At 39.9% G+C, this 17,186-nt stretch overlaps 1 protein-coding gene across 1 annotated transcript in view; it reads left to right on the top strand.

The window, feature by feature from the left end:
- The window catches only part of VWA3B (von Willebrand factor A domain containing 3B), a gene marked incomplete at both ends in the record, with an annotated part of 150,230 nt that overhangs the window by 112,332 nt on the left and 20,712 nt on the right, over positions 1-17,186 (top strand). The window contains 3 exons of the mRNA XM_084235717.1: positions 3,378-3,496; positions 8,157-8,207; positions 10,544-10,748. Of these exons, the coding sequence (XP_084091843.1) occupies positions 3,378-3,496; positions 8,157-8,207; positions 10,544-10,748 (375 nt within the window). The remainder of the gene's footprint in view (positions 1-3,377; positions 3,497-8,156; positions 8,208-10,543; positions 10,749-17,186) is intronic.

Here is a 17,186-nt window from a genome sequence, read left to right as displayed (position 1 = left end):
TAGAGAGGGGGAAAACACTTAGCAAACACTACAATTCTGTGTACATACATCTGTAGTGGGATTGAATGAAAAATATGTAGAGTGCCTAGTACTTGGACAGCATAAAGGGTAAACACTCATTGTTACTGGTAAAACTATCCTTAAGTACAGTGTTGCTAAGGGTCCCTCCCCCCTCCCTCTCCCCTAGTCAAAATCTTCTCACACAGGGTGTGATTATTCATATCAATTTAACAAGGTATCTAGGTTAACTTCAAGAGAATTGAAGTAGGTAAGACCTTGAAGTTCCCTTTTGTTATCAAATAGTTTTCAAAAGGGTCCCTCATCCGATAATTATGTCTCACTTGCATTCTAAAAGACAGAAAGTAAACCATTTTCACAGAAAGTGTGATCAAGTGTTTTTATTTTCTAAGAAGCTGTCAGTTTCTTCATCAGCCAGATTCTCCTCCCCTCTGGCTTCCTCACTCAAGGCAGTCGCTGTGATTCTGATCTCCCCAGACCCTATGAGAATGTTCTTTGTGACCTCCTAGTCACAATCCATTTGACATCATAAAGACAGCATCTCATAGGACATCCAAGTAACCATCATGTTGTAAAAACTAAGACCACAGACTGGAAGTGTGGAGTATGACTTTGTCTTTCCCTAAATCTGCATGCAGAAAGGAATGAGAGAAAGTGCACACAAGTCAGAATTGAACTGCGACCACACTGAAGTACACAATGGCCGTGCAAGGCATGAGATCCAAACCCACAAAAGAGGGAAGTAAAACAGTAAACCGTGGATTTACTTTAAGAACATGAAAGCAGGGGTCAAGCTGGTCTCAGTCAAAGGTTATAATGTTGTTAAATGTTTTGTAGTGTTGATTTGCAATTGAGCCATAAATTGGTAAATTTGTAGAGCTATTTATAGACTTTGAACACCCTTTTTCCTAAGGAATATAAAAATGGAAAGGTCTTTCATTTTGTTGACATTGATTTTTTTCTCTGAAAGTTTATGTGATATGTTGCTCACTTTTGAGAGATGTTTTTCAATTCTGCCAGCTTCCTTCACTCTAGTCTACACCTACTTTTTAACTAGGTAAGTGGGTGTTTATTCCTTCCTTTTAAGAAAGAGTGGTTAGGGCCTCCCCTGGTGGTGCAGTGGTTGAGCACTGGGCTGCGAAGCTGCCCGCAGCCTCTGCAGCTCCAGTTCGATCCCCGGCCACCGGCGAGGGTCCCACATGGCGCGCAGACCTCTCCTGCCACCTGCTGCTCCCCTCAGCAGTGTTTTCAGTCCTTCTGCCTGTTCTGCTCCCCGCCCTGGCTCTGGTGAATTCTCTCACCCTCCCATGCTTCTGACTGTACCCAGTGCTTGTATAAATAAATAAATAAATCTTTAATAAATAAGTAAATAAAAGTAAGGGCTTGTTCTTTAAAAAAAAAAAAAAAAGAGTGGTTAGAAGCCACATGCTGAATCAATGCATCTGCCAAGTAGTGAGATTTGACTGCACAGCCTCTCAACTTCATTTCTTTCTCTTCAGTTTTCTTAATCTTTGCCTATTTTGGTCTTCATATTTTAACTGAAAAATTAATATATTTAGTTTTCAATTTCAATGTCTTTTTCCCACAATTTTATTAGTTACAATGCTCTTGTTTCTTAGACCCATCTATTTCTTCTTATGGCACTTGTTTATGTTTTGTACTCTTGCAAGACTATTACATCTTTGAACAACCTAATCATAATTACTTGTCATAGTCATTGTATGACAAGTCATAAAATTTATTTTTTCTTGAGTGATTGACATCTGATTATTGATTTGTTTAGTTATCATTTACAGCATTTCACTTTTGTGTATACTTTGGAATTTAATATACTAGCTCATTTTAATAAGGTTTTTCAAAACCTTTTTCTCTCTTTCTCTTTCTGTTTGCAGTTACCTAAATCCATCCCTTGAGACCCCTCATTGGCATTTACAGTTCTTGTTCCATGGTGATAGAGGAACATCGTAAACGAGATTGAGAGGACATTAATTAACCCCCAAAGAGTCAAGTTCAAGATCTATAAACAGAAAGTGAAAGAGGCAAATAAGTGACCAAGCTCAGGTCTTGCTAGTCAGGGCTTCTTCCACAAGGGCAAGGAACCTCAGACCTGTCCAGGCTCAGGCGCTGTGTATTTCTTGGGTTGTTGTCTTAAAGGGCGCTCATGCCCCATTTTTTCCAGGAGCTGGGCTCCTACTGCCCTGGTGTCACCAAACCCACAGCTTCAGCCCTGCTCCTTTGTTCACATTTCTGTTTACCTTTTAATTCTAGAATCTATCAACACTGCATTCTTCTTTTTCCTTCTTACTTCCCTTGCCTTCTGTGTAGTTTTTCTTAAACAAAAAACCACAATTTTTCTATAATTTTGAAGGTCAGTAACATAAAAGCATGAACTGTATCATCTTGATTGACTGTATAAATTTACTTCTAAAAGTAATTCTCTACATTTCCAAAATCTACGTACTCATTGTGGTTGGCATCATCTAAAAATTTGAAACAATTGTATCTTAATATTCTCCTAGATCTTTCTTTTTTGTTGTTTAAATATTAAGATATGGAATATACCTTTTTTGTGAATATACACTTATTAATTTACTAACATATATATTGAGGGCCAAATATGTGCCAGGCATTGATCTAGGCGATAGGAATACAGCATTAAATGTAACCAAGTTCCTGTCCTGGTGGAGTTTATGTTCCACTAGGGAAAGATGTGTGATATACAAACAAGTAAATGTATAATATTACAAATGTATAATATTGTACTATTAAGATAGCATGAAATCAGAGACATCTCCAAACCCAGAAGTAAGCACCAGGTGATTTAAAACTCAAAAAAATGTCCTCTCTCTGGAACTCTGCTGGTCTTATAGAATGTAGTCTCATTGATCACTCGGTCTTCTTTATTTGATATGTGAAAGAATCTTTGATAAACTGATATGGAAGATGGTCAAAAGATATTAATTACAATTAGATGTTCCCTAGAGAGGATCAGGCATAAAATAATTATGTGAAAAAGTATTCAACCCAACTATTAATTTACATAGAAACAGCAATGAGCTCCTTGTTCTCCTCCCTCTCATTAATTTGACAGAGGCATGTGAAGAGAACAATTCTGACTAGGGTTTCCTGAAACAGGTTTGTGTATGTGTGTGGTTTAGTTATTTTAAAAACATCTTTTAAAAATTGGTAAGGACAGGCTAGCAATGATTGCTGATTTTTCTCTGTGATTTTCAAATTTTTCTACAATTATTATATATTGATTTAAAAATCAAACAACACATCATACAGCTATGCAAATATGTTTTTGAAGGCATATGTTGACCCATCAAATGATGCTTTCATTTGCCATTGATGTGTAGGTGTTCCCTCTGGCACATGTTTGCAGTGACACGAATAAGATGACATTAATTAACCCCCAAGGAGTCAAGCTCAATATCTACAAGCAAAAAGTGGAACAGGCAATTAGGTCCTATGAAAAGTGAGTATTATTCCTGCCTCCCTTTAATGGTTGTGCATTTTGTTATTTGTTTTATTTTAGCTTGCATTTTTTATTTGAAGTAGCTACTTTTAAGTGTCTGTGAGGAATATCAATAGCAGCTGCAAGCATGGGGTCTTCCTATGTGCCAGGCACACTGCATTACCTGACTGTATCTAATAGAGTTTTAGAGAAAAGATCTTCCCTTTTCAAAATCTACAGAAATCTTATGTTTCCATGATATCTCTAAAAAGCATTCCTTTCAGCAGAGTGAATTTGATCATTTTGATTTCTAACATTCTGTAAAGTGATTAATAAAACTCCACAATGGTGAAATAATGGAGATAACATATGTGTATTGTTTAAACACTTTTTGTGTCAAAATCAAGAAGATGATCAAGTTGACTACAATGAAAAATATACTCTTAAGCAGTCACTGGTTTAGTACAGGGAAAGAGAACTCTTCACCAGAGCAGATATACCAGTCTCTTTGTCCCAGGTCCCCACCCTGCTCCCAGCAATTAATTAATCCTTGGTGTACATCACTTAATTAAATTTTGAGCATACACAGCTTCTCTGGGCAAGCCCATTCTTGGTTCTGGAAGTTCAACTTTTATTTCACACCACAAGGGTAGGAAAAATGAAATAAAGTACATAGAGTTCATAATGTACATAAAGTACATAAAGGCCATAATTCTGTTACCATTTTTCTGTGTATACTGTGTTTGTTCAAAAGAAATTGAAGGTCTCACTCCTGACACACACAATCCAGACCATAAACTGGCCGTGCCCTACCTAGCCAGTCACAGGTCTCCGCAAATCTGCACCGGAACCTTTTCTACTGCCCTCAACTAAGAATTGAGGCTTTCTCACCTGAGCTGCTTCAGCTGCCTGCATGGGATCCTCAGGGTTGCTCTGAGTCTGGGAACTGGATTAGCTATGCCAAGACTCCCCCTTCTTCATGGGTCTGAAACCATGCTCATTAGTTCCCCGGCACTCTGGCAGTGACTGCTTCCTGTCTCCCAGAAAGGCCTTTTCTTGCCTCCCAGTCCAGCTGCTGCTCCTGACAATGACTCAGCTCAATGTTTCCTCTCAGACAGACAGACTCCCCAGGGACTCCCCACCCTGCATGCCGCCCTCAGAGTGCAAATGCCCATCTCTTCCCTGGAGGATATCAACTCTGAGGACAGGGCTTAGACAGTCTTGCTTTCCCCTGTTCCTTGCAGGCCAAGGAATATGTGTGTGTGTGTGTGTGTGTGTGTGTGTGTGTGTGTGTACACACTTGACTATTAGAATTTAAATTTGATCAAATTCAAATTTAGTTATTAGAAGTCATCAAATTCAATTATTCACAATGTAATATAATAATGGGTTTATATTGTAACTTAATTGGTTTGAATCAGTCCATGTTCAAGTTCTGCAATCACCAGCTCTTTGAAAGCCCATTGCAGGGCCAAAAGTGAGGACCTTGATGGCTGATGGTCCTGGGTTTCACTCCTGGCTCTGATACCTACATAGCAAATCAAGAGACAGTTGTGAGTTTCAGATGTCTTAATTACAAAATCTGTCTCACAGGGTGGTTTTGAGGATTATGTAAATTAAATACAAAGAAGAATATATGTTAATTATTTCCCTCTTTCATTCTCCAAATCAGCTAACCCTAAGATAACTCTAAGTATATGGATGTAATCGTGACATAGGTCTTCCCACTGCATTAACTCTATCCCAAAGGACAGGAATGACCCCTCCCCAGGCAGAAGAAAGCCTTTCTTCCTTAACAGCAAAACCAAAATACAGATTAGAGAGATTTGCCCCAATTCTTACTTCCAATGAGGAAATCTGGAAAAGCTTTTTAGTACCCTTAGAGATATATTACACAATAGTATTATTGTTAATAATAAATTAAATGTGACATTTTTAATAACTTTAATTTTAATATAATCAATAATATTGATTGACCTGTATTTACATTTGGTATTATTGGTTTGATGTTTAGATTAAATGAATAATTAATTTAATATAGTTATTTAATAATAATAACATACTATTAATGGTATATAGAACAAAACTACCAGATTTTTTGTATTCAATTGTATTGAAGAATTTTGTTGGAATAAATGTCAATTCCCTTTTCCATCTTACTCCAACTTTCTAAAGATATGCAGAATATGAAGAGCAATTAATAAAGCTTGGTTAACCCTCACCCTATCTGTAGCCTTTCCAAGATATTTCCCACCACCAGGAAGGTAGCTATAACTCTAAATCTGCATGGTTAGAGATGCCCCCGTAAATGGAAAGCTATTAGCCCTTTGACGAAAATTGTGACATACGCTAGCTATTTCAGTCACATTTAGTGTCCTTCTGTAGGAGTCCTTTTATTTCAATATTTTAAGAATTGAGGCAGCAATGTTGGTTTTGTATGTCTGAGCACAAGTTGTGAGTGTGGATTGCCAGAGCTGCCTGGCATTGGGATGGCATCTCCTGCAGCTTATTTGATTGTGATTCTAAGGTCCGCTTGAAGCCCTTAATCCGCAGGGGAAGCCTCAGTTCTAACCTGGCTCTGAGACCATGCTTAGAACCTCTATTTGAGATCTCTGAAATGTTCAGGTGGCTGACTAGATTTCTGAAGTGCCATTAATTACAAGTTGTTCTGTGACTGGGTCAATTCTTGAGACAAGTACATTTATGAACTAAAGAAAGCTAGTGAAAGCAACCCTTTGACCAAATTTCACTCTCCTACACAAACAAAGAGGAAAACTGTTGTTAATAAAACCCCTGAATCAAGGGGCTGGAGCAGCTTCAGAGAGACCCTCACTCCTGTGCCCTCCCGGCTTCTCATCTGGACTACCCTCAGGCCACACTGAGGGGCCTCCCGCTTTCCTGCCAGTGGAACTGGGTTGGACACGCTCTCAGCTACCTTCAGTTCACACCCACCTGCTTTTTTTGTGCTGTGTGCTTTAGAACATTACAATGACGAGGGAAGTATCAGAGGTTATAAAAATGTGCTCTAGGAAAAATATTTTCTAAAGGATCAAATTAAAATCAGAGACATGTGCTAGCTAATTGGACCCATATTTACCAGTGGTTTCTCAGAGTTTCCAAACCTCACCCTTTTCAGAACCTGCAGGGGAAAGAACATTGAGTTATTCTGGTCATTTTGTATCGACACATCTCCTTTAATTCTCTCAGTCCAAGGACAGATGTTGTTGTCCTTGTTTTATCCAGGAGAGAACAAGTGTTTCTAAAAGTTATGTAACGGGCTCACCCAGCAGCATAGTGGAGATGCTGAGATTTGAACCCACGCTTTTGTAGCTCCAAAGCCCTTGTCCATACTTCCAACCCCCATTCGACACTGCCTCCACTTTCAAGGTTTAGCTTTAAGAGGATTACAAAAAATTTTTTCAGAAAAGCACACAAAATTGAAAACACATCCCAGGAATCCTTTTAACAAGTCTTAAAAGCCCTGATCATTGTTACATGAACCAAACTGGCCCCAAAGAACCAAAATCTTCAAGGGAAACAAGCCCGCTTTATTTCCCTCTTGCCTACTTTTTCTACCACTGGTAGGCTATTTTCCTGTGTTCCATATAGTTCTCTGTGCCGTGCATACATAGCCCAGTGAGTCCTCAGTAACACGAGTTGGGAGGCATGTCCTATTATTGTCTCCATTCTACAGAACAGTTGCCTATGGGCCAGTGTCTCCCAGCTAGCAAGTGGAAAGGCTCAAGTGAGCTTTGTGTCCAGCAGCCTGGCTCCAAAGTCTGTGCTCATCACCAGCATGCCAGGCCCTTCCCAGGACCACGCTGGGAGATCGAGGCCTGATAACAACACCCAAGTGCGCTCTCAAGCCCTGTGCCCGGTGCTGGATCAGTGGTTAGAAGAGCACCCCTGGACAGTGGCAGTGTTCTCCCATCTCATCTTGATGAAGATGGGATGACAGCTCACAGCTCAAGGAGCCCAGTTTGGGTGATGATATAACTGTAAAGAGCTGAACCAAAACCTCTAATTAGTAACAAGGACAGGAGCTACCTATGTTGTAGAAGTCACTGGCGCCAAACTCCTCCTCCTCTTGGATTGACAGCCTCTCTCTGCAGTCAATCAGTAGTGAGCTTTCATCTTAGCACCACCAAGGAGCTGGTTGGTGCTTCCTCTGCCTGCCCCTCTCAGCCTCTCACTTGGAAAACAACGGCAGGCCTGTTGATTGCTAAAATGTGTTCCAATTCTTTTATTTATGACCCTATTAAACACTTTGCTCTGAGAATCCAGACATAAGAATTTCTACAGAAGACAAGCTAAGGACACACCTGTTTTCCCTTAGGAAGAAAAAATGTGGGTGTTTAGAAACATCTTCGGGCAGAGATAATAAGGACCAGTTTATGGACTGCCTCTTCTCAGCCTGGGTTTTACCTGACTGAACTTAACATTTTCTCCTCCTTTACTATTTGATGAAACTGCCACAAAACCAGAGACTTCTGTAGAGAGGCTGAAAGAGGGAGACATTCAGGTCCAATCTCTCTAAGCAAATGTCAGTGGCGTGGTCAGTGATGATGGCACTTTGCTTGAACAATCACCCCAGTGTCCCCTCAGAGCCTACCAGGCTCAGCCTTTTACCATGAAATGAAAAATTGCTACTACATAATAATTTTTGATTTTTTTTAAACAGACGTTTGAATAAAATTGTTTGGCGAGCACTGTCTCAAGAGGAAAAGGAAAAGTAAGTCAGTTCCTCCCCACTTTTTTTTTCAATTTTGGTGAAATTCATAAAACCTACAATTAACATTTGAAGTGTATACTTAAGTGGTATTTTCAAAATGTGCACAGCACCACCTTCTAGTTTCAAAACATTTTTATTACCTTAGAAAAAATACTTTGCACTGTTAAAGAATCTTTTCCTCATCCCCCTCTGGTAACAACTAGTCTGCTTTCTGTCCCTATGAGCTTTCTTGCCTATGCTAGGTGCAGTTTCTGAAAGGAGTCAAGACGGCAGTGACCTTGGCGTCTAGCTTCTTTTACTTAGTTAATGCAGAAAATGAATGTTCTCAAATTTCAACCAAATTTTAGTACTACCTTCTATGCCTGAATTCTTACACATACCACATTCCATTCTTATATATACCACACTTTTATCTTCCTGGTAGGTACACCCCTTTAACATTACATATTGTCCTTATCTCTTATAATACTTTGACCTAAAATAGTCATAATTTGTTGGGTTTTTTAAATTATACTTGATCAAATCTGCTTTGGAACCACTTTAGTAATTTTTCCACCAGTTATACTTCAGTTTTCAAATTTCTGTTGGGTTCTTTTTAATAGTTTCTGTATTTTTATTAACATACTCATTTTATTCATCATTCCCCTGATTTTACTTTTCTTCTCTCAGTAGTCTCTGAACTCACTGGCACCTTCCAGATAGTTGTTTGTTTGTTTGTTTTCAGGTAATTTATAGTTCTCCATTTATTTATGGTAGATTTCTGGGAATTAATTTTATTCATTTGATTGGGCCATCTTGACCTGTTTCTTTGATCTTTAGTTGAGATTTGGGCATTTGAAAAAAAACAGATCCTCCACCTCTACTAGTTTTTATAGATTCCATTTTATAGTCATCAACCATCTTGGCTAGAGAGTCTAGGGAGCTCTCACACCTTTTCCAGGAATATATCTTCTTTAGAGGTGTGTGTGCAATTTCCCAGTAAAACAGATTTGCCCAAAATCAGGGCCCATAATCTCCTGGTCCCCACAATACCTGTCTTTGGGTTGCAATAAGCCATGGAAATAACCTCTGTTCTCAGTGTCTCCTAACCTGTCATCCAAAATATACTGCCATTTCTGTCAGTGCCCTTAGGTGAGGCAGAAACCCGTCTTGGCGGCTCCCCACAAAACCAGAATATTTGATTAATCTTCAACTCGTTTCTTTTCTTTCCCAAGGAAAAGCCAGAATTTAGGAGTTTTCTCCAACTGCACCATACTGTGACAGGGAATGGGAAGAGTTAAGTCAGGCAAAATACAACAAATTTTATTACCACGTCCATGCCTGCTCTTCTGGCATTGTACTTACTTGGACAGCTACTGCACCTCTTACCTAGTTTCTGAAATTTTCACAAGACAATTTGGTCCACATGTTGTTAAGTTGATGTCTCTGTGGGAATGAAGGTCTAATGTTTCTCATTTCATCATCTTTCTGAGTCATTCCAATTTAGATTTTTTAAAAGAATTTTTATTCTCTTCTGGAGATGTTTGTTTGTGGGTTGAATCATATAGTTGTAGTGGGTTCACACTTACTTTCTAATACCTGACGATAAAAAGAAGTAACACTTTCATCAATGAGAATGAAAATTATGAAATACCTCCCACTCCATCTTCACCCCTTACCTCCTTCACACACACATCCCTCTTCTAAGAGAGTCTAACTCAGAGGTAAGCTGGAACTGGATATAGAATTTAGGAGTTGGGCCCATACACCACCATGGCTTTTTCTGTGTTCTTCAGTCTGTTCAAGAGGTTGTAGACTTCTGTTCTTTGTGTACCAAAATAATAAAGCCAGAAATGTTAGGCCTATTTAAGCTTGCAAGGAAGAGAGAACATTATACTTAAAATAAGCCAAAAGAATAATTACTGCACCAAGGCAAATATTTGGGTTTGTTTTGTTTTGCCATGCTTTGCTTTATTTTCACAGGCACTGATAGGCATAGCTGTGTTAAGCCTTTTGAAATTCGTTTTTGTTTCTGCCAAATAGGGAGTTAGACCTAGGGAGTAAAAGATGTGAAAAAAATCTCATGTGTATCAAATTCTTTTAAATCAGATAATCAAGTTAGGTATTGGTGAAAAGCACCTACCATAATCCATGGGGATGGTTATTTTTAACTGGTGCAAGTGACCAAAACCCTAATAAATAAGAGGGTGTGGCCATGATTCTGCCTGCTGACACCTGACACATGCTCTGATAGATGTTTCTCAAGAGAGGCTATCCTGAAAACTATCTTCCTGTATTTTTTCTACTGTGATCACTTTCTTTGTTGGTTTTGTTTTTTCCTTTATTTTAAATTTTAGGTTAGATGCAAGCAAACCAATGAAATATTTGGAAAACAAGGCAGCTTTAAACAAAGCATTAGAACGTTTGAATTGGCCCATTTCATTAAAAGAGCTGTCGATGCTTGAAAATGAAATCCTAGCTGGGAAAATGTATGTCCAACAGGCCATGGAACTCCAGGAGGCTGTCAAGAAGGAGAATCAAATGAACAAGACACTGGGAGAGGTGGGTGCCATGAAAGTGTGTGCATTTCCTCCCTCCTTCCTATCCCATTGTTGCTATTCCTACATTGGCTTCCCTCCTCTCTCTCCCACCCAACACACTGATTTCTAAAAGAGTGTTAAGGTCCCAAGTCTTCAACTGAAAGGAAATGCCATTTGATTTTTCTATGTCCTTCTTTAAACATTACATCTTCTAATTAAAAATAACTAAAAAAAGTTTAATGTAGTGACTAAAAGTCTGAACTTTGCTGTGACCCAGATTAGGTCTAGCATCAGATCTGCCACCTGATCCCTGTTTTGATTTTGGCCAGTTACTCTGTTTCCCTATTCTCTAACCTTAATTTATCTGTAAAATAGGGATATTAATAGTATTGTTATAGAGCAACCCCGATATTAAACGGGTTCCTGGCTGTGGGTCCTCACCCGCGCGCTTTAATGGGACTTATGAATACTCTACTACACACACACACAAAAGGTTAATAAAAGGTTTATTTACAAGAGAAAAGGAAATAAGGAAAATGTACAACTCAGGGAGAAAATAGGGAAATAAAGTCTTTAATGCGTCCTACCCGATCCAACGACCTGGAAACCCAAAGTCACTCTCAGAGCTGGCCAGAAGCTGCGAGCTGGCAGAGAGCCTTTTCTATCCACCTGGCTGCTTAACCCCACCCTCAGGTCCCAGCCACCTTCCCTTTGGTGGTGATGGGATTTGGAGTTCCCAGTGTCTTTGGCTTTGACCTGGGGTGGGGGGGGAGTCCACAAAGCCTATATGGAATTAGCTTTGGGACATCCTTTTCCCCCTAACAGTATCTGCCTCATAATATTGTTATAAAAGTCAAATGAGCATTTAAAGTACTTAGTATTGAAAGCCCCCTCATAAGTGTTAGCAGTAATTATTATTTAATAAAGCAAACCTTCTTAAAATAATCTCTAATCTGACTGCATACCACTTTAGATCATTTACTTTTAGATTCTTTTTTCTCCTTGAACAAATTTTTTTAGTTGAATGCATTAGTGCCCATAGTCATTTCATATTCTGTTTAATTTAGTAATATCTCTTACTCTTTCTCTGATTTTCTTTACTGAATCTTCAGATTGATGTTTTTGTGGTTACACAATAATCCATGGTATTATGGTTATAGTCTGATTTATTTAATTCTACACTGAATGTTAGACATGTATTTATTTTCTAGTTTTCTTCTCTTTTTCATGTTTTAATGATTTCTAGTGTGGATATAATTGAACTATTTTGTTAGGATAAACTCCTAGGAGTGAGATTCTTGAGCCAATGGAAATAAATGTTTAGGGCTCCAAGAGGCCCAAAGAGTTCCAAACAAATTAGTACCAGACAGACACACTCCTAGACACATCATGATAAAACTATTGGAAAAACAGTGACAAGGACAGAATACTAACATTGAGAGAAAAAAACAGTAATCTATAAGAGAATACCAGTTAGATAGTCCAATTATACTGTCCATGGACTTTTCCAGTATAAACCTTACAGGCAAGAAGGGAATGGCAGAAGATATTTAAAGTACCTAAGGACAAAGATTTCCAGCCTAGAATCCTTGATTTTACAAGATTGACATTCACAACAGATAAGGCATTTCACTGTAAAGAAAAAACTAAAAGAATTTTTCTACACCTAGCTGCTCATTCAAAAGGTGATAAAGGAGTTATTTTAAAGAGCACAACAAACAGAGGTAACACACACCCAAGTATATACATGGAGGAGAAGAGTGACAATGTGTCCTATCAGATGGAGTCTAGACCAGAATGTTGAACAGTTACACAGTCTATCATATACTAAACCCAGCAGATCCTTTATATAAAAATAAATGGAAGTAACACATAGACAATAGATATGGATCCTAAACAAAATATAAAAGGAAGATGTCCAGAGAACAAAAGACAAACTGAAAAATAGTAACAACAAAATGGCAGTGAACACTTAAGTCATAATAATCACCTTAAGTGTAAATGGCCTGATTTCACCAGTCAAAAGAGTAGGGCCTCCCCTGGTGGCACAGTGGTTGAGCACTGGGCTGCGAAGCTGCACACAGCGTCTGCAGCGCCAGTTCGATCCCCGGCTGCCGGCGAGGGTCCCACATGGTGCACAGACCTCTCCTGCTGCCCACTGCTCCACTCAGCAGTGTATTTCGTCAGTCTGCCTGTTCTGTTCCCCACTCTGACTATGGTGAATCCTCTCACCCTCCCGCGCTTCTGACTGTGCTTGTATAAATAAATAAATAAATTTAAAGAAAAAAAAAGGTATAGAGTAGATTTCAAAACACAGTTCAACCTTCCACCATTCACAGGCTCCCCCATCCTACTAACAAAGAGAAGCAGAGGAGGAGGTGCTGCTAGAGAGACAAACGCAGGGAAAGGACAGTCTTTCCACCTCCTGCTGCCCTACACTTCCTGCTCCGATCAGCTAGTCCTCTCTGTACGCCACCAGCAAGCTGTTACCTACAATAAAAGTCTCAATGATAATTAGTCAATGGGCTCATTAGATAATCGAAGTGAAGCAATACATCTTTTACTCTTTAAGAACAGGTCCAGCGATCACAAATTTGATATAGGTTCAAACAGTGAGTCCTTGACATTAAAAAAAATGTAGTTTTTTTTTTTTTTTTGTCTTCTTGTCAAGCCTTCTAGACAGGGGGCTTCTGGTTCTAAGTTGTTTTGACTTAAATATGTAGTGATGCTAACTATGCACAGAGGAAGGCTGTGGTTTAATCTCTTCCTTTCTAAAGAATGTATTGACACTGGGCCTCCTTGGTGGCGCAGGGGATTGGGACGCAGCCTATGAGACTATGAGATCACAGCCTCTGCAGCACACTGCTCCCCTCAGCAGTGTACTTAGGTTGGTCTGCCTGTTCTGTTCCCCACTCTGTCTCTGGTAAGTCCTCTCTTTGACACCTCTAGCCTGTGCCCCTGGCTCTCATATGCATAAATAAATAAATCTTTAAAAAAAAGAATGTTATTGATACTATGGAGATGAGAAGGCTGGGTACCCATTGTTTAAATCTTTATGCTGCTCTTTGGTCATTAGTGAGGGTTGAAAAGGCTGGTTTCACCTGCAAACAGTAGATTGTGCACAGCTGTTTCACAGACTTCAAGTCAGTGCAGATGACTTCGCTCTCTTGTCTGGCAGAACAGAGAGGTTTGTTCCCAGAACATTTACACTGTGTTCACAAAGGAAAACAGGGTGGTGTCATCCTTGGGAGCCAGCCTCTTGGGACATGAAGATGGACAGGGCAGGGAATAGATTTGGGGGCAGATGAGTGGGCCAGACAAAACCGTACAAAGCTATCTCAAGAAGTTTTCTTAGCGCCCCAGTATTTATTTGTATGACCTTTGTGAGATGTGGCTATAGTAAATAACTGGTTGTGATCCATACTCCAGGCAGTCACACAAAAGTGACTCCAGTCGGTGTGACTTTGTTCATCTCTGGAGCAGCAGTGAATGGATCACTGTGTCTGTGACATCCAAATGACATATCTCAAAGCTGCAGTAATTTTCAGTTTCAAATATTTAAATGTTTTCTCTTTGATTTTTCCTTTAAAGAACAATGAGGGGTATTCTCAAAGGAGGTGTTACAAATTTGCTCTTCAAGCTAGGGAAGTGGTTTTATTCAGCATTGAATGCATATTGATGAGATTCCTTTGCTGCTACCAAAAAAAAGCGGAGGTGGTGGGGAGATGGGAGAAGGGAGAGAAGGAGGGAGAACACACATACACACACAAACCTTTATAGCAGCAAAAGGCCTTTGAGTTGCTATTTATTAGTGTGTGATTGGAGATTTTTCTTTCAGGGGGGTTAGCTTCCCCACAGCCCAGTACTGCCATGATGTTTGGAGGGGAAGGATGTTTTTATTGGTCAGGGCTTCATCCTGTAATTGTTTCCTGCACACCTTAAGGAGCCACTCACAGCATAGGAACCACAGAGAGGGAAGAGAGTGAGGCCAGACGCCTGCCTTGATCAGTGATCTGCTCAGGGAGTAGGCCCCGAAGATGGAAGTGAAAATTGCACAGAGTTTTGGAGACTTGCATTTTCTCTAGTTATACTGCTCCCTAAGGTGGTGGGGAAGATGGGTAGATGTGAAAAAACACTCCCCTAAACCCTTCTGGATTACAAAAAAAAAGGCTCAGTGCACAAGACTTATTAAAAGGCACAACCATTCTCTCAGCACATCCTCCTGGCAGATGCTTCCCTCCTAAGCCCCTTGGTATTTGTGGGATATCCTCAGAGCAGGGCTTCCAACCATGATCTGCATTTGCTTTTGAGAAGCCTTGCAAAAGACTTGACTTCCTTCTCTAAGGGATGGGGCTGAAGCAGAAAATTACACGTAGTTTCATTCCTTTGTCATAAAGGTTTGGCTCCTGTTAAAATGCAAATGCCCTTGGGAAGGAAAAGCATACCAAATTCTTCCAACTCCTTAGCACTCTTGGGACACTCCCAGGCCAAGAGGGACTCAGCAGGAGTTTGCCAGTTCTGATTTACCTCTTCCTGTAAGGTCTTTTTTTTTTTTTTCCATTCTCTCTGTGGAGGCCATTTTTTAGAGGGTTGCAGACCCTGCTTACAACTAGAGAGGAGGAAATCCCTCTTAATCTAAATGAAGAGAGAGATAAAGAAGGTCAGAAAATGCCCCAGGCTGGCCCTGTGTTCCTTACCAAGATTTTCAAAGGAATTGAATTTTTCACCGAGACAGTTTGCAAATGTTCTGGTCTCCTTATTAGGCATCCTAGGGAGAGGAACCCTCTGAGCAAGGCCTGAGGGTTATATGTATTATCTTGATTATAGCAGTCACAGACTTTAAGTTGGTTTTAGGGACTAAATATGAACAGAGAAGCATGTTGGAACAGCCACTAGTCCAGTTTGGTAATTGTTTGTGGCAGAGTTCAATAATTTAGGATAGGGAAAATATTTAGTGTTTGTTCTAGAATTTTGAGAGAAGGACTAGTTCTAGTTAAATCATAGAAATGTATTATGTACCTTATGTGGCAGCATGATTCATGGAAAATTTTAAAGCATCAAACATTTGCTAACTTCATTATCCCCACCAATGCAAACATCAAAGCAAACCCAAGAACATGGCCTTGAAATTAAGTGACGAAATGAAAGGCAGGTGGCATCATTTTGGTACTTTTATAGGACAGCCCCGATATTGAACGGGTTCCTGGCTGTGGGTCCTCACCCGCGCGCTTAAAAGGGACTTACTGATACTCCACTACAGGCACACACAAAAGGTTAATAAAAGGTTTATTTACAAGGGAAAAGGAAATAAGGAAAATGTAGAACTCAGGGAGAAAATAGGGAAATAAAGTCTTTAATGCGTCCTACTCGATCCGCCGACCCGGAAACCCAAAGTCACTCTCAGAGCTGGCCAGATGCTGCTAGCTGGTGGAGAGCCAAAATGGGGGACCCCTCCAAAGCCCACGTGTCTGTCTTTATACTCACTTGGCTGCTTAACCCCATCCTCAGGTCCCAGCCACCTTCCCTTTGGTGGTGATGGGATTTGGAGTTCCCAGTGTCTTTGGCCTGGGGTGGGGGTGGAGTCCACAAAGCCTGTATGGAATTAGCTTTAGGACATCCTTTTCCCCCTAACAATTCCTACTCTGCAAAACTTGTCAATTGAATCTGGCAAAGAAGTGAATTGGGTTCTCTAAATTTTGAAGACAAGGTAAAATGAAATTTCCTGGTGGACAACAGTCCGACTCCCACCATCACAGCCCTTCTGACTTCTTCACTGAAATAGGCATGTAGTTGTTCCCATGCACCTAAGCCAAGGGAATTGGTGAGCTTCTTTACATAGTGCTAGCATTTCTTGTTCTCATTCTGCATCCCCTATGACTCTCATCCTTCAAGGAATTCTTTTTAAAACCCAGTGGCTTGTATATATCGATATGGGTGTGAATAGGTGAGGTGTGGCAGGAAAGCAAAGGGAATATTCTTTTGTATGTGCTGTACTATGTCCTGAAAGTCTTTGACAAGATCAGAAAACAGTGGGATGCCATCTTTCTAGAAAGGTTCTGTCAGCATTGTCACTGAAGAGACAGAGTGTCTAGCTCCCCTGATTACATCTTTCCATCCTGGGGAACCAGTGCTCCATTCTGTGCAATGAGCCATTGTAAAGTTGGCCTTATAGGTTTGTTTTACTGTGTCTAATCTACTTTCTCTGTCCTATAACTGAATTGACTATGCAATAAGGAGAATAAGTCATTGAGTGTGCAGTGAAGCGTTCCTTCCTAAAGCTACATGCTTTGGAAACAACCAGAAATTAATTCTTCTAATAAGTACTAACAGTTGGAAACAAAGGTAAAATAAAGTAAGTTATGTGTACTAAGGCCTTGCCTATTTGTGATGGGCCTTTCAGGTGAACTCCCAGGTGTGTGAATGATTTGAGAAGGGAGGGACACTTTTCAGCTATTAGGAA

This window comes from Talpa europaea (genome assembly GCF_964194135.1).
Source record: "Talpa europaea genome assembly, chromosome: 6".
NCBI lineage: Eukaryota > Metazoa > Chordata > Mammalia > Eulipotyphla > Talpidae > Talpa > Talpa europaea.
This window is presented reverse-complemented; position numbering and strand designations above follow the sequence as displayed.